At 50.0% G+C, this 18,124-nt stretch overlaps 1 protein-coding gene across 1 annotated transcript in view; it reads left to right on the top strand.

Moving 5' to 3' along the window:
* The window catches only part of SCARA5 (scavenger receptor class A member 5), a 131,708-nt gene extending 116,030 nt beyond the window's left edge, over window positions 1-15,678 (top strand). The window contains 2 exon segments of the mRNA XM_005670449.3: window positions 2,125-2,319; window positions 13,576-15,678. Of these exon segments, the coding sequence (XP_005670506.2) occupies window positions 2,125-2,319; window positions 13,576-13,712 (332 nt within the window). The 3' untranslated portion in view covers window positions 13,713-15,678.

Genomic DNA, 18,124 nt, shown 5'->3' with positions numbered 1-18,124 from the left:
AAAATAGCCCAGTGCCTTGTCCCACGTCACAGTTGCCAGCAATGCCCTCAGAGACGCTGGGAGACTTTCTCAAGGTCATTCAGGGAGAGAGAAGAGTCTTCTCTGTGCCAGCTGCCATTGTAAGCTCTTTACATCTATTGCGATATTTCACTGGTTCTCTGACACACAGTGAAAACACCTCTGAAGTCTGGAAGCATGTAGCAATTGACGTAACATGTTATTGCAACTGGCCAAGCTTCCTCCTTCTTAGTAGCATGTAAAATAGTGATGGGGAGTTCCTGTCGTGGCGCAGCGGAACTGAATCTGACTAGGAACCATGAGGTTGTGGGTTCGATCCCTGGCCTCGCTCAGTGGGTTAGGGATCCGGCGTTGCCGTGAGCTGTGGTGTAGGTCGCAGATGCTGCTCGGATGTGGCGTTGCTGTGGCTGTGGCATAGGCTGGCAGCAAAAGCTCCAATTCGACCCCTAGCCTAGGAACCTCCATGTGCCGCGGGTGTGGTCCTAAAAGGACAAAAGCTTGGATCCTGCATTGCTGTGGCTGTGGTGTAGGCCAGCAGCTGTAACTCCAATTCAACCCCTAACCTGGAAACTTCCATATGCCACAGGTATGGCCCTAAAAAGCAGAAAGAAAGAAAGAAAGAAACAAACAAACAAAGGGCAGAGCCAAAATTCATACCCATGTCTGCCTGGCTTCAAACAATATCGTGCCAATAGCCTAGTGGGAAAGTGGACCCCGAGGATGGAGCGCAGGGCTGAGACACCCTGAGGGTTTCCCCACCTACTAGGTTACCCAGCAGGGCCCCTTGCCCACAGTTTTGACCATCCCTTGGTTTTCTCTCTTCCCCTTCACCCTCCTCCCTGGCAAGCCTGACTGCTGGTCACCAGGTCTCAAAAAGTGGAGCAGCAGTGGGTTAAGGATCCCACATTGCCGTGAGCTGTGGTATAGGTCGCAGACACGGCTTGGATCCTGCATTGCTGTGACTGTGGTGTAGGCCAGCGGGTACAGCTCTGCGTCGACCCCTAGCCTGGGAACCTCCATATGCCGCGGGTGCAGCTCTAAAAATAAACAAAAAAACAAACAAACAAAAGTGGAGCGGAATCCAGAAATCCTACTACTCCTTGGTATTTACTTAAGTGAGTTAAAAATACATGCACACAAAAACATGCACGGAATGTTTCCAGCATTTTTATGGATGATTGGCCAAAACTCAAAAGCAACCAAGATGTGCTTCCATGGCTGAAGAGATAAATTCACTGTGGTACATCATCCAGACAGTGGAATAGTGTTTGATGCTAAAAGAAAGGAGATATCAAGTCGTGAGCAGACATGGAGGAACCTTAAGTGCATTTTACTGGGAGAAAGAAGCCAATCTGAAAAGGCTGAATTTGATGCGACTCCAACCATCTGACACTCTGGAAAAGGCGAAGCTGGGGAGACAGTAACAATATCTGTGGTTGCCAGGGGTTAGGAGGTGGAGAGGTATGAATGAAGAGGTGGAGCACAGGGGCTTTTTCGACATTGTTCTGTGTGATACTGTAATGGTGGATGCTTGACCTTGTACATTTGTCCAAACCATAGACTGGATAACACCAGGAGTGAACCCCATCAACCCTGGGCAATGACGATGTGTCATTGCAGGTGCATAGATTATAGCAAACGTGCAGTCAGTCTGTTGGGGTGTTGGTGGTGGGGGAGGAGGCTCTGCACGTGTAGGGGCAGGGGGTCTAGGAGAAATCTTTGTACCTCCTTCTCGATTTTGCTGTGAACCAAAACCACTCTGAAAACAATAGTCTATTTGGGGGAGTCCCCTGGTGGCCTAGTGGTTAAGATCTAACATTGTCACTGCTGTGGCATGCGTTTGATTTCTGGCCTGGGAACTTCCTCATGCCTTGGGCACGGCCAAAAAAAAAAAAAAAAAGTAGAGGGAAGAAGAAAGAAGAGCAGGGGTGACAAAGGGCAAAGGTGATGCCCTGGCCTTTGCTGGGCGCCATCTGGGCCTTGGCTGTGGCTCCAGCCCCCTTCCTATTGCAGGTGGCAGTGGGAAGTGGGGGAGGGTCCCTGTTGAGGGGCCCTGCTGAATCCAAAGCAAGGCGGTGATCAGTGACCCAGTGCTGCTCCCGGCAGGTATCGTGGAGGCCGTGATGGTCCGGCTGGTGAATGGCACGGGCCCACACCAGGGCCGCGTGGAGGTGTACCATGACCGGCGCTGGGGCACCGTGTGTGACGATGGCTGGGACAAGAAGGACGGGGATGTGGTGTGCCGCATGCTGGGCTTCCCCAGCGCCGAGGACGTGCACCGGACGGCTCACTTCGGACAAGGTAGGGCACTAGGAGGAGAACCTGGGCGAGGGCCTGGGAGTCCTAGGCCTGCCCTCCTGTGCAGCGCCCCCTCCACTGGGACCCTGCCCAGTGTCATCTGGCCTCTGCCTGGATCCATGCCAAGACGGGAAGCTCACCACCCCCAGGCAAGCCAATCAGTCTTCAGACAGTTCTGATTGTTGGAACATTCCTTCCTTTCCTTGAATTGAGTCCCTTTTCTTCTTTTTAGGTCCCAGTATGTGGAAGTTCCCAAGCTAGGGGTCAAATTGGCGCTGCAGCTCTGGCCTACACCACAGCCACAGCAATGCAAGATCCGAGCCCCCTCTGTGACTGTAGACTGTAGCTCATGGCAATGCCAGATCCTTAACCCACTGAGAGAGGCCAGGGATTGACCCCGCACCCTCACGGTTACGGTCGGTTTCGTTTCCACTGAGCCACAATGGGAGCTCCTGACTCCCTTTTTTTTGTCTCCTGTCAGAACCCCTCTTGACCCCTATTCTCAGTTCTATATCTCAGGGCACTTAGCTAACCCCACTTCCACCTACCCCTCATACATTTCCATTATTATTTCATGTTTCTGTAGCACTTCCTGTGTACCAGGCTTAGTTCCAAACATGTTACCACTCATGGAATCGTCACAACACTAGATATCATCTCTGTTTTCCAGATGAGGAAACAATGGCACAGAGAGGTTGAATAACTTGTCCAAGGTCACACAGCTGGCAAATGGCAGAGCCTGGGTTCAAGCCTAAGCAGGTGGCTCAATAGTCTGTGTTTTTATCACTCCACTCCTCTTTGAGCCTTTTCTTTTTCAGATGAATGTCTCCAGATACTTTATCTTGTCCTCAGAGGATAAGATTTTGACAGCCTTCACCATCTTGGTTGCTTTCCTTTAATAGGATCAAGCCCATCTCCCTTCTCACTGACGGTACAAGGGACTTTGAGGGAAGGGTATAGACCCTTCCTGGGCAGGCAGCTGATTTGAGCCATCTGTCCCTTTCCTGTTGCAGAGAGGTTGGCTCTTCCCCAGCTCCGGTCTCTAGCCACAGCTCTGTGTCTGCCCCTCAGGCTAGTCCTCTGTATTAGTCAGCTCAGCTGCTATAACAAATACCACAGACCGTGGGGCTTAAACATCAGACCTTTATTGTCTCCCAGTCAGGAAGGTGGAAGTCCAAGGTCAAGGTGTGGGCAGGTTTCTCCTGAGGCCTCTCTCCTTGGCTTGTGGATGGATGGGCACCTTCCTGCTGTGTCCTACATGGTCGTCCTTCTGTGTGTGTCTGTGTCTCCTCCTCTTATAAGGACACGAGTCATTTTGGATTAAGACCCCCTAATGACCTCATTTATCCTTAATCACCTCTTTAAAGGCCCTGTGTCCAAAGACAGCCACATTAGGGCTTCCACTTAGGGACGTTGAGGGGGACACAGTTCAGCCCATGACACTCTTCTATACCCGGGCACGCTTCCTGTGGCCACCCTGCAAGGTGATATGAGGACCTGCATGTGAACTGAGAGCACTAGCATGTGCCATGCATTCACTAGCACACTACACATTCACACTTAAAAGCAAGCATTCGCTGTCACATATGCTTTGTCCTCCATCAGACCTCACACCTAGAGAAACCTGTGTTGACTCACAACTAAAACCATGGTCCCACGTGTGTGAACACAGTGCCGGTATAATAATGTACCCATTCCCCCCAGCCCCGGGCTGTGTGATCTTGTTGCTTCTCCCCTCGGCATCTTGGTGTCTGTAATGTCTATTCTGGGCCCCTGTGATTTGAAATGCACCTGCTCACCTGTCACGCGGTCCCGCATCCCAGCAGGTGCGGGGAGGGATTTGGACTGACCCTCTCACACTCGGTTGCTGCGTCTCCCTGTGACCTGGGGAGGGACCACTGGCCCTGCTGTGGGAGCTCCTTGGGTCACAGAGCATTTACTGTCTTGCCAGAGACTGTGGCTGCCCAGCCCACTGTGCCAGATGGTAAAGGGATTTGTGCTGAGATGAGGGGCATCCTTTTCCGACAGGGACACAGGGCTGGGTCTCATCCTGACTGGCCGTGGAACCCTCCACTCCTCACAGCTGCCTTTCTCCTTGTCCCCACTTTGGGCCACCACAATTCTTGCTCAGAATCTTGTCCCTTAGACCCTAATCCCTGTTGTAGACTGAATATTTGTGTCCCCCCCCCCATTCATATGCTGAAATCCTAATGCCCATTTCGATGGTCTTGGGAGGGGAGGCCCTTGAGAGATGATGAGGTCACTAGCAGAGCCCTCATGATGGGACGAGTGCCCTATAAAAGGGACCACAGAGCTCCCTCCTCCTACCTCTGTAAGGAAAATAGAAGTCGGTAGCCCGCCAGCCAGAAGAGGGCCTCCCTAGAACCAGACCACGCAGGCACCCTGATCTTGGACTTCCAGCCTCCAAAACCGTGAGAAATCAATGTCTGTGTTTATAAGCCACCCAGTTTGAGCAGACTAGGACAATCGTACTCACTGAAGGGACGCTTGTGAAATCTGTTGTGACAGCTGGCAGAGAGCGGCCAGTTGACCCCAGCATCTCAGCCTCTCTACTTAAGGGCCAGCATGGGGAGTTCAAAGAGTCCGGCTCTGAGGAGGGCAGCCCACCGGGGGAGAGCACATTCCTCCCACCTAAAGCTTGTTTTCTTCAAGGAAAAGGGCTGTTTTTGTTTGCAGGAGGAAGAGAAGCAGTGGGAACAGTCCTCGCTTCTCTATTTCTGGCTCCAAGGAGGACTTCTCCCTAATAAGTGGAATTAAAACCTTGGAGGGGAAAAAAATCATAACCTCTTTTAGAGAAGCCCCAGTACGTCGTTTGAATGTCATGGGCAGGACTAGCTAAAACTGAGCCGTTGTGGCCTTTTCCTTTCTCCCTTGATTTTGCATCATGTGGCGTGACGGGATGCTCTACAATTGCCACTTGGGATGCCAGTGGGATGCCAGACTCACTTCCCAGTCCACATCAGATTTGCACCGTTATTTCCCCATTGTTGTCTAATCGCTTAGGTCATGTGATAGCCAAGACCTGGACAGGTAGGCAAGGCAGGTGTCATTCCTGGGTACACAGAGGGAAGTGGGGGCTGGGAAGGAGGGGACTGACCCAGCAAGCTTGCCTGGTGCCCATCCATCCAGCCCCGCTGCACTCCCTGCTTCCTGAGACAGCTTCGGCACCTTCCATGGGCAGGGCTAGGCTCAGCACTGGGGCACTAGCGTTGGGTCAGCTTGTCTCTGACCTCAGCGTGTTCAGTTTAGAGGAGGAAGCAGACATGTTCACAGACTCTCAAGGGGTATCATGACGCTGCAGCTCTGGGGCAGAGGGAAAGGATGCCCGCTTCTCCCGGCAGAAGGTGGGCAGTGCATCAGGTCCAGACGCCCTTCTGACCACAGGCTCCCATCACACAGGTGCCCAACTGTCCGTCCCAGCCCCAGTCTGCTCAGCTTCAGCCTCAGGAGTCTCCAAAGCCTTGGGCCCGCCCTCCATCAGCCCTGGTCCTTCCCGCTGTGCTTGCCCTTCCAGCCAGGACTGCAGTCCTGTCCCTCCTCCCACCCTCACCCCCTTCCCTGCATCCTACAGATTCTACCAGTATCAGTCTCTGTGGTCCCTTAACTCTGTCCCCTCCTCTCTGTCCTCACTGCTATTGCCTTAGGAGCTCAGGCTCTGGGTCCAACCAAAGCTAGTATCACAAATCTGCCACATACCAGCCTAGTGACCCGAAGCAGCTTACTTTCTTTTTTTTCTTTTTTTTTTTTTTTTTGTCTTTTGTCTTTTTAGGCCCACACCCATGGCATATGGAGGTTCCCAGGCTAAGGGTCAAATCGGAGCTGGAGCTGCCAGCCTATATCACAGCCACAGCAACACCAGATCTGAGCTGCATCTGCAACCTACACCACAGCTCACAGCAACGCCAGATCCTTAACCCACTGAGCAAGGCCAGGGATCAAACCTGCAACCCTATGGTTCCTAGTAGGATTCGTTTCCACTGTGCCACTATGGGAACTCCTTGGAGCAGCTTTCTTAACCTCTCCTGACTTCAGCCCTTCCACTTTGGCAGGATGATTGCAAATGCGAAATGAGATCATGGCCGGTGAGCAGTTAGCACAGTGCAGGCCCTGTGGTGCTCATTTATGTGCTACTTTTTGGTGGAGGTAGGGGGTCAGTCAGGTGGGTGCAGTAGCAGCTATAGTCCTCTGTGAGCTGCTGCCCCATAGCTTCCTCTCCAAGCTGACACCCCTTGCCTTCCTCCTCCTGGCTGCCCAGGATCTTTCTAAAAGCTCCTGCTCCTGTCACACCCCTGCTCAATGTTCAGTGGGCCTTTATGGATCTCGGGATCAAATCTGTTTTCTTAGCTTAGGGCCCTTGGCCAGTGCTAATGTGCCTCCCACCTCCTCCCACCTTTGGCTCATCCTTCACCCGCCTGCATCCACGTGCGGCCCCTGAGTTCACCCAGCTGTTTCCCGTCTCCGTATCTTCTCACGTGCTGTTCCTTGGGTCTGGATACCTTTCCCTCTCCTTCACCTAGCTAATTCCTCTGCCCCTCAAGGATCACCTCCTGGGGGAGACTCGCTGGCTCCTTCGGGCCGGCTCCGCCCCCAGCGCATGACGTAGCCACGCCCCTCTGCTCCTTGGCGGTCTTCCTTGCGTCCCTCTCCAACACTCCTGATCTCCAAGGTATGTGAGAACATCTTGAGGGCAGAGCTCCAAACCCCAGAACTGTGCCTGGGACGTGATAGGTACTGGCTAAACGTGAGAGGGAGGAAGGAGGGACAGGAGGTGGGGGAGAGGAAGGAAGGAACTTCCGTCCCTGTGAACCTGCGTCCTCCCCAGTGTAATCCAAGAAACTGCCAAGCCCTGGCAGTGCTCTCAGTGGTCTGGCACCGTAAAAGTTTTCCTGGACAGGGCTCAAGAATCAAATTATCGTTTCCCTGGGAAAAAAAGCAAGGAAAGGCCCAAATGAGAAAGACTGGGAGGTTTTTTGGTTTTTTGTTTTTTGCTTTTTTTAAATTTTAAATTGGTCCAAGAGCTGTTGAAGGGGGTGGGTAGTGAGTGCAGGTAGAGAAGATGGGAGGTGATGGCTGGGACAGGGTCCAGGGGGAGATGGAAGCTGGTGAGATCACTAGGGCACAGCCGGGAATTAGTTCTGGACCCTCAGAGAAAATCTTCCGGTGAGACAGACAAAAGAGGTGAGGGTGAGTCCAGATGCAGACCGTTTGGTGGTGGGAGCGTGGATGGAGTTGGGAGTGTACACATCTAATTACATCGTTATTAGCACTTTTTACCCTTTTTTTCTAAGATAAAATACAAATAGTGGAAGGTGGCTTAGTGCAAGGGTCAGCAAACTTTAGAGGGCTGGGGAGTAACTATTTTAGGCTTTGCAGTCTCTTTGACAATGCCTCAACTCTACAGATGTACCATGAAAGCAACCACAGATAAAATGTAATCAGATGAGGGGCCAGAATCAGATGTGTGCCAATAAAACTTTATTTACAAAAAAGTAGGTGGTGGGGGCAGAATTGGGTTTGCCACCTCCTGGCTTAGTGATCTGGGGTCCTACAAGGAACAGGGACTGGACTGGCCAGACGTCAGAGGCCTGGGTCATGATCTCTTTCCCTGTAATAATTGTGGAACTGGCCACTTAACCTTTCTGGGGCCTCCATTTTCCTTTCTCTTAAATATCTGATAATTGTCCTGCCTGCTCCTGTGTGAGGCTCTGATGGCAGCCTGCAGCCTGTAGGATTCAGTGTAACTCATTCCTTCTTTTCATATTACTCTAAATAAACATACAGCAGCTCACACGTTGATCCTATAAAGCAGAGATTTTGGTTTTCTTTTTATACAATTTTGAAAGGTTACTTTCCCTTTATGGTTATAACAGAATGTTGGCTCTTCCCTGTGTTGTTCACCACATCCCTGCAGCCTCTCTTACACCCAATAGTTTGTGCCTCCCACTCCCCCACCCCTACATTGCCCCTCCCCCTCTACTGTTAGCTGCCAGTTTGTTCTCTGTTTCTGTGAGTCTGTTGCTTTTTTGTTATAGCCACTAGTTTGTTGTAGTTCTTGGATTTCACGTATAAGTAATGTCATACAATATTTGTCTCTGTCTGACTTGTTTCACTTAGTATAAAGGCCTCCAAGTCCATGCATATTTGTTTCAAATGGCAACATTTCTATCCTTTTATGGGCTGCATAGTGGTCCATTGAGTGCATGGGTATGTGTGTATCATATCATATCTTCTTTATCCATTCATCTGTTGATGGATACTTAGGTTGCTTCCATATCTTGGCATTGTAAATAATGCTGCTGTGAACATTGGGGTACATGTATCTTTTTGATTTAGTAGTTCTGGTTTTTTAAGATATATGCTCAGGAGTGAAACTACTAATCATATATGGTAGTTCTGTTTTCAGTTTTTTGAGTAACTCCACACAGTTCTCCACAGTGGCTATGCCAGTTTCCATTCCCACCAACAGTGTTGTTTTTTTTTCCCCCAATCATCTTTTGTTCGTTGATGTAGTCCAAACACCTAGAAGTGCTGATCGGAGTTCCTGTCATGGCGCAGTGGAAATGAATCTGACTAGGAACCGTGAGGTTTCAGGTTCGATCCCTGACCTCACTCAGTGGGTTAAGGATCCGGTGTTGCCGTGAGCTGTGGTGTAAGTCACAGATGTGGCTCAGATCCTGAGTTGTTGTGGCTGTGGCTGTGGCCGGCAGCTATGGCTCCGGTTAGACCCCTAGCCTGGGAACCTCCATGTGCTGCGGATGTGGCCCTAAAAAGCAAAAAAAAAAAAAAAAAAAGAAAGAAAAAGTAGAGTAGTGCTGAGTATGAGGTAGGCTCTTAAGTGTTTGAATGAATGAATGATAAGGATAAAATAAAGCCACCACTACTCATCCCAACAGGATCACCTTCCAACAGTCACTAGTGCTCTAAGTGTCAGGAGACCTGGCCTCTAGTCCCAATTTTGCCTCCTCCGGATAAAACATCTGTTGCTTTAATGCTCTGACTGTAAAGTGGGGCACAGAGTACCCCCTCCCTGCTTCCCTGACGAGGCTTGTCACAGAGCTCACAGACAGAACCTGTGCGGAAGAGCAGACCTGATCTAAGCAGGGCGTCTTGGACTTCAACGCACATTGAATTGTGGGGATCTTGGTGGACTCTAATGAGGGCTGGGCGGGCCCAAGACCCTGCCTTGCTGATGAGCTCCCAGGTGATACTGACCTCGAGGTCCCCAGGCCATACTTGAGTCTCAGGTGTCCACTCTGAAGCTAAAGGGATGCCTGGTACCTGGATCCTGGGTGTTCTGGCCTCTCTCATGTGGCAGGAGCAGAGATGGTCTGAGGGTTAATCAGCCCTTCAGCCATGCCCCAGGAATTACAGATGTCCAGTGCTGCTGATGTAACGGTGCTGCTCTCATTTTAGTAGCTCTTCCATGACTGAACATTCGCCAGAATTCCCTGGCCAAACATCAACCAGAGTTCACGATCCTGCAAATGCCCCAGGGTGGGTAACCTTGGGCCTGTTCTGTATTTGTCGGTCTCTTCCCTTTGCTTCTTTATTTGTTTGGGGCGTGACTAATCCCATGGAGCTCTTGGGCCTGCAGCCTTTTCCTGGGTAATTTGTAAACTGATGTGTTTTCCAGGAGACACTGAATCTATGAATTTTTGCTTGGCCTCAAAGGGCTTATTGTGTAAGAGGCGCATTGTATCCGGCCAGAGAAGAGGCGCGGGTGCAGGAACAACATCCAAGGAAGCCTCTGTCCCCGAATTCGTTGCTCGGCAATGTTGTGACAACAGATGCCGAAAATCCCGGCGTAACAAAAACAGGTCCAAACCACTTAGTTCGCGTGGTAGACACAGTGGGCAGCAAAACGGTTCCCTTGATGTTCTTTGTAGAGGGATTTCCCATGCAGTCCAGGGGTGAGTGACAGTGTAAAGATGTCCGTAGTTGGTCCTGACAGTTCCTCTAGGACTGATTGTCTGGTTGCTGAGTGATGGGACAGGGAGGAGGTTGGGCTAGCCTCAGAGTCCAGTACTGACCCTTGAGCTAGCTCTTGTATAGGGTTTTGGTTTATTTCAAAGCCCTTTAAGATACAGCAACTCTGGCGCTATCTCATTTAACTCGCCTAGGTTGACAGTCAGTCATGTTGGAACCCAGTTTATGACCTTGAATCCCATGACTTTTAGTGCCAGCTCCTAGACCTTACACGTCTGGGTGCTGGAGTGACCAACCATCCTGGGTTATCCAGAACCAACCCAGCTTTAGCACCAAACACCCTGGAAATCCCCTCCCAGTTTTAAAACTGGTTCTTCTAGATGGAGCTGAGATTTGACTCCAGATTTGTCTTATTTATTATAAAGTTCTACTTCTCTGCTCTACTGATGCTTCTCCAACTTCAATGCATAACGGCTTGGTTCAAATGTAGCTTTTGGTTCAGTAGGTCCTGGGCAGGGCCTGAGGTTCTGCATTTTGTTGTTGTTGTTTAGAAATTTATTTTCAGCAAAGGGATATGAATGGTGGGTGCTCCCTATTTCCTCCGCTCAGTGACTATTTCTATTAAAGTTTGCTTCAGGAGTTCCCATTGTGGCGCAGTGGTTAACGAATCCAACTAGGAACCATGAGGTTGTGGGTTCGATCCCTGGCCTTGCTCAGTGGGTTGGGGACCCAGCATTACCGTGAGCTGTGGTGTAGGTTGCAGACTCAGCTCGGATCCCGCGTTGCTGTGGCTCTGGCGTAGGCCGGTGGCTACAGCTCCGATTCGAGCCTGGGAACCTCCATATTCCGCGGGAGCAGCCCTAGAAAAGGCAAAAAGACCAAAAAAAAAAAAAAAGTTTGCTTCAGAATCTTTTTTTAAAATTTTTATTGGAGTAGAGTTGACTAAATATCATGTTAGTTTCAGGTGTACAGCAAAGTGAGTCAGTTATTCATATACACATATCTGTTCTTTTTCAGCTTCTTTCCCCATATAGGTTATTGAAGAATATTGAGTAGAGTCCCCTGTGCTATACAGTAGGTCCTTGTTAGTTATTATTTTATATATAGTAGTGTGTATATGTTAAATCTATTTTATATATAGTGGTGTGTATATGGTAATCTCAAACTCGTAATTTATCCCGCTCCTACCTTCCCTCTTTGGTAACCACAAATTTGATTTCAAGATCTGTGAGTCTGTTTTGAGATTCTGCATTTTTACCAAGCTCTGGGCAACGTTGATGTTACTGGTCCAAGACCACACTTTGAGTAGCACTAAGCTCTAAGCCACTGCTTCTGTGGGAGCCCTGAAGCTCAGGCATCGTTCCAGAGGGCTCCCGAGTGAGCTCCCACCATCAGGGGCCTGGCTTAGCCATCAGCCCAGAGAGCCCACCACAGGTGATGGCCCTCGCAGTTTATCAGCGGGACTGTCTGTGACTTTGGGGCAGCCCCTCCCCTCTCCACCACTCTGACCCCAGACAAGCCCTTTCCATTCCCTCAGAGCCTCACCCAGCTGCCCTATTCCCCTGACATTCTATTTTATTTTTTTTTTTAATTTTTTAGGGCCGCACCTATGCATATGGAGGTTCCCAGGCTAGGGGCCAAATTGGAGCTATAGCTGCCGGCCTGTGCCACAGCCATGGCAACACAGGATCCAAGCCGTGTCTGCGACCTACACCACAGCTCACAGCAATGTTGGATCCTTAACCCACTGAGCAAGGCCAGAGAGTGAATCTGTGTCCTCATGGAGGCTAGTCAGATTTATTTCTGCTGAGCCACGATGGGAACTCTTCCCCTGACATTGAGGGTCCTCAGTGAAAAGTTTATATCTCTTGAAGCTCAAGTACAATCCTGGAAAGCCAACTAAAAGCTCCCGTGCATGAGGACCTTCAGACTAGCAGGTTGGTCCCCTTAAGAACTCAGTGAGGGAGTTCCCATCGTGGCACAGTGGAAACAAATCCGGCGAGTATCCATAAGGATGTGGGTTCAGTCCCTGGCCTTGCTCAGTAGGTTGGGGGTCTGGCGTTGCCATGAGCTGTGGTGTAAGTGGCAGATGTCATTCTGATCCCATGTGGCTGTGGCTATGGCGTAGGCCCCATAGCTGTAGCTCCAATTCGACCCCTAGCCATCTAGGAACTTCCATATGCCACCAGTGCGACCCTAAAAAGCAAAAAGAAACAAACAACAACAACAAAAAAAACACCTCAGTGAACAGGGTAGGGTGAATAGGCAGGCAAAACTCAACTAGGTTGTCTTAGCAACTTTGTATTTTGTGACCTGTCCCAATTATGTATAGCTAGAGATGCTTCTGCCTGTCATTACATATATGTCTAGTTACATTCTGGGATCCCCTGTCATTCAAAGTACCACTGTTTTGGGGTTATAGAAAGAAACAATCTGGGAGTTCCCGTTGTAGCTCAGCGGTAAGAAACCTGACTAGTAATCCATGAGATTGCAGGTTTGATCCCTGGGCTCACTCAGTGGGTTAAGGATCCGGCATTACCGTGAGCTGTGGGGTAGTCACAGACTTGGCTCAGCTCCTGCATTGCTATGGCTGTGGTGTAGGCTGGCAGCTGCAGCTGCAGACCTCTAGCTGGGAACTTCCATATGCCACACGTGTGGCCCTAAAAAGAAAAAAAAAGAAAGAAAGAAAGATAAAGCAAAAAGAAAAAGACCATCTGCTTTAAATTCAAAAGATTGGAGGTGAGTTGGCCCTGACATACTTGTTATGGGGCGCTGGATCTCTCCAACCCAGGATCTGTCTGACATCGTTCCTCTAATTAGCCTTGACTGAATATTCATCAACAGAGACTACAAGATACATCTCAGAAGCTAAGAAGTGTCTCATATACAGTGTGAGCCCGGGAGGCAGCAAGACTTGGGTTTGAGTTCAGACTCTGCCGCTTCCCAGCTGAGCAACCTTGCACCCATTGCTTTCTGAACCTCAGTTTTCCCATCTAGAAAAAGGGTTTATTGATATGTATCTCACAGCCCCATGGTAAGAAAGAGAAGACCATATATGTAAGGTGCCCGACACATAGGAGCTATTCAGTAAATACCACCATCTCCACTATCAGTTATTCTGCCCTCAAGAAACTGAGCCCAGAAAAAGAAGTCTTGGTCTTGGTGGAATGGAGAAGGCAGATGGGAATCACTAGATCTGAGAACTGACAGCAGAGCTTGGGACAGATGAGTCAAGGACAGACAGCAGTGCTCCTTTTCTGTGCTGCGTTTCCTGCAGACCTGCTAAGAAATCGTGTTGACTTGTCTCCACAGGCACAGGGAGAATTTGGATGGATGATGTTGCCTGCAAGGGCACAGAGGAAACCATCTTCCGCTGCAGCTTCTCCAAATGGGGGGTGACAAACTGCGGCCACGCCGAGGATGCTGGAGTGACATGCAAGAGACACTGAAAGTGGGCGCAGCAGCCCAGAGTCCCGGCCCTGCCGCTGAGCCTCCTTCCTGCATTCCTGGGGTGGGGGCATCGCTCGGAGCTACCCTGACCAGACCTCTGCCCTCCCCACCCAGCACCCCCGTACCCCCATATGCCCATCCCAGGACCTTGGGGGCCTGTTGTCCTCCTCCCCTTGGACCTCTGCTCCACAGTGTGACTCTGGGATCTACTGCCCATATGTCCCTTCTACTATGGTCCTGTGTGGAGCCCTGATCAACTGGATCACCATCTTGCTTAGTCCTCTAAACACCCTGCCTCGGGCCTCCATATCCACGTTCCCTGTGGTTTGTGAGTTGCAGGTGATCCTTGGAGACCAGGCGCTTTGAGGATGCGAGGGAGGCACTGCAGATCATTTCCTCTTCGGATGATTCTCAAACCTCAGGCCAAGAGACCTCTTCTTTCCCCGCAAGAGACAGTCCTGAATGATTCATTGCCCCTCTTTACTCTGCCTCTGCACAGTGTTTGTTATTTTGGGGAGATGATACGGAGGCGAGGCCAGCTGTGGGAGCAAGAGGGAAATGCAAGTCTCCTGCAGGAACCAGTCTGGATTTGGAGAAGGGGAGTGAAAGGAACATTTATTGAGTGACTATCATAGTGTCTTGGGTGCTAAATTCATTGCTCACTCTGCAGCCTTCTTACCAGTCATGTTAGCTTGGGTACCACTTGATCTCCAGGTAGCACTCTACTGGCCCACTTCTCTGGCCTATCAGTCAGATCCAAAATGACCTGGACCATTGTTTCTACCTGAACTTCCATGCGGCTTTGCTAGGCTCAGGCAGAAACTTGGATGCAGGACGTTCAGGACCCATGGGACGTGAGTTCAAGGTCAGACATGACTGGCTTCCAGGACAATCAACCAACACAGCAGGAAAGCCAACTTGAAGAGTGACATGGGGGCCTCCTGGGTTAAACCAAAACCGACCCTCAGCCATCTGGCAGTCAGAGTCAAAGCCATGTTGCCCATGTCCCAAAGCTGCTTGGAGGTAATGATATTGAGCCTTCCAGGCTTCGTTGAGTGTCATCCTGTGGCCAGGATGAATCCTACAGGAGTGGAAGGAAATGAAGATTCCCTACAACCTTTGGGGAAGAAGAGGCCATAGGCCTTTGCGAGTCCTTGGTCTGCACCCCTTTTGTAGTGGTGGGGAGATCATATTCTGCTTTTGACATGAGGAGGAGGCCAGACTGGGCTATATGTATGTGCTCTAGGCCTGGGGAGCTATTTAGGGGGAGTACAGACCCACCTCCATTGGGGGTGTCATGAAGTCAGTCAGGCCTGGGCTACACAATCACCTGTCCTAGCTGGTGAGCATCACTTAGCTGGGGAAAGTGCCACCTGGGACGCTGCAGGTGTCAGACCAGCAAAGTTCCCAGCTGACAACTAGACCGATATGCGCTATTGGTTGTTCCTTGCTTGCAATATGCTTGCTATTCATTAATGTCCTAACGATCAGAGACTCTCCTTCTGACCGATTGCTATGTTTACATAACACGTACTCGTGCATCTTTTCCCGGAGCCAAGATATGTATGCATATATGAACAAAGCATTCTTTCCTACATAGCCCAGCACATTGCAGTGTTTGCATTCAAACAAGAAAATGCTAAAGGTGGAAAAAGATCACATTGGATGAAATAAATCCCCAAGTCTGTTGTGAGGAATCCAGTTATCCCACCAGTGAAGGACCCACGTGACTTTCTTACTTGGTCTTTTCATTTGAGAAAACACGAGCCTTGATTTATGGTAAATAAAAACAATGGTGATAAGCATTTGAACCTTAAACATCTACGAGTTTACATTCCTACTTAAGAGGCCATGGAAATAGCCGTGGACCCGTCTTTCAGGGACTAAAGGAAATTAGGCCAGGCCTAAAATGCAGCAGACCTTTTGTAAGAGAAAATTTCAATAAAGCTAAAAACATGTCACCAACAAGTTTTCCTTCACATCCTTTCTCATGAAAACTCAGCCTGCCTGGGAAGGATTGGTGAAAATTGGATGGGTCTGATCACTTTTCAGTAGGGTGACTTGCAAGAAGCTGCTTGAATAACTTCGAGAACAGTAAGCACAGTCTAGACCAAGAGCATGGTGTCTGAAACCTTATTAGGTCACCTAAGGAAAGGTTCCCCAGCAACAAAATGATAATCAAGGCCCAGCTTGTAAGAGAATTGCTTTTGTAGTCCTCAAAGGAACAAACACCCCTATTGGCTCATATCTCCAGAGTTCTTCACCTGGGACATGCTTTTACCTGGAAATGCATTGACTTGTTGGATACAAGTTGTCCAGAGTTGGGTACAAGGTCTGTGAAGTGATGGGGCCTCATCACTAATGAGAGGCGGGAACTCCCAGGCAGAGGATCGGGGCAGACGGTGTGTGGGGCTGGCCCAGGCTGAGGCGTAGTCCTGCCCACACGCTCATCACTGCCCTCAGAAAAGCTAATGGCCCAAGCTTGCCGTGGGCCATGATAATTTGCTGAAGGACGTCAACAGGGAAATGTGGACTTAACTGGAAATGTGCAAAGGCGGTGTCCTGGTTTTCTCCACTGAAAGCTGAGTGATACCCCACCACCACCCCAAATCACTGTGGTTCCAGCCCCTGTATCCAGCCCCAGTGGTGAGGCCAGTGGCCATTCATCCTTTCCTCGCTGACTTTTCAAGGCATCGCTATTCTCTCACCTCAAATACCTGAGAACCCACCTTCGGGCCAACGTGTGTTGGGGTCAAGCTTTGGTGGATTTGCTTCATAGAAGCGAGTTAGACCGTTCTCCCCATAGGCAGTCCGTGGTCTCTTCAGCTACACTGTTTTCTGATGGGCATTCTCACCTTTCTCTAAAGTGTCATCGCTGTGAATCCCTTGTCTTTCTCTGAACAGCTTTCCCTTCAACCCTCCCTAGGACACATTTCCTTTCCTTTTTTCCTTCTCCTCCACCTTTCGCTTTAGGGGCTGAGATGGGGTCTGACTGGAGCTTTGTTATTTAATCCTCTCCACCAGCTCACCCCTCAGTTAGAACAGCTTTCAAAGAGGACGTGCATCCCCAGGTCATCCTCCCACCCAGGTGGGAGGGGACTTAACCGTCCGCAGCTCCGGTAACGGTGCTTTCCTCAGAAGTTGTGCCACTCAGCCTCCTGGGGTGCACACAGATTGGTATTCAGCTGACAACCGAAGGTAGCCCTGTGCCCCATTCTGGAACTTTCTCTGTGTAGCTCCCTACTCTCGGATACTGTGCCCCCTACAAGTTCCAGCCACCTTGAGCCTCCCAATCTCCAATGCTTGTCTCCTCACTTCAGCAAGGTGGCGGGACTCGGCCTCAGTCAACAGAGAGCCCAGGCCAGGGCAGTCTTTTGATCAAGGAGCACAGCCTTGAGCCACCTGTGGTCCAAAGTCCAAAACTATTTTGTCAAGGATTTTGGACCGTTTGCTAGTTAGAACAGAAGGGGGATGATTCTGCAAAGGACCCTCTCACAGTCCAAAGTGGAAGTCCTCCCTGAGGGTGTTTTCTGGTGGGAGAGCATCACGGGGAAGGGCCTTCATGGTTTGAACTTGGCACGGGGTGGGAGTCTGGCAGAGACCAGCTCCGGAGAGAGACTCTTCAGGTGGGGAGGGAGTTTCTCCATCACATCCTCCCTCAGCCTCAACAGCTCAGATTTCTTCCAAGGTTAGTTCCCCAAAGCTCTTTTTTTTTTTTTTTTTTGCTTTTTAGGGCTGAACCCAAAGCATGGGATCCTTAACCCACTGGGCAAGGCCAGGGATTGAACCTGTGTCCTCGTGGACACTGGTTGGGTTGTTACCACTGAGCCACAACAGGAAACTACCCCAAGGCTCTTGTTTGGTTCTCTTTAGTACTTGGCTGAGTTAAGCTAAGGATGAGCAACAAGGAAATAGTTTCAGAAAAAGACAAACAGAGTGTTCCCATTGTGGCACAGCAGAAACGAATCCGACTAGTAACCATGAGCATTCGGGTTCGATCCCTGGCTTTGCTCCGTGGTTTAAAGGATCTGGCGTTGCCATGAGCTGTGGTGTAGGCTGCAGACTCGGCTCAGATCTGGTATTGCTGTGGCTGTGGCGTAGGCTGGCAGCTATAGCTCCGATTCAACCCCTAGGCTGGGAACTTTCATACACCATAGGTTCGCCCTAAAAAGCAAAAAAAAAAAAGGCAAAGAGCTTTAAAATAGGTCTCCAAAACAGAGGTCTTAGATCCTGCAATAATGGCTTGAGTTGTGGTCCCTGAGAGCAGGTAAAAATTTCCTGGCTCTTTGCCTGGCCTATTTCCTTCTCAGCCCTGCCTGTGTCCACACCATAGTTGCTTTGCCATTGCCCATCGTCTTCTCAACAATAAGAAATTCTCTCGTGTGCTGGCTCTGTTGCCTGCCAGACCTCC

The sequence above is a fragment of the Sus scrofa genome, chromosome 14, assembly GCF_000003025.6.
Source record: "Sus scrofa isolate TJ Tabasco breed Duroc chromosome 14, Sscrofa11.1, whole genome shotgun sequence".
NCBI lineage: Eukaryota > Metazoa > Chordata > Mammalia > Artiodactyla > Suidae > Sus > Sus scrofa.
The sequence above is the reverse complement of the archived record's forward strand: the minus strand, read 5'-3'. Positions and strand labels throughout refer to the sequence as shown.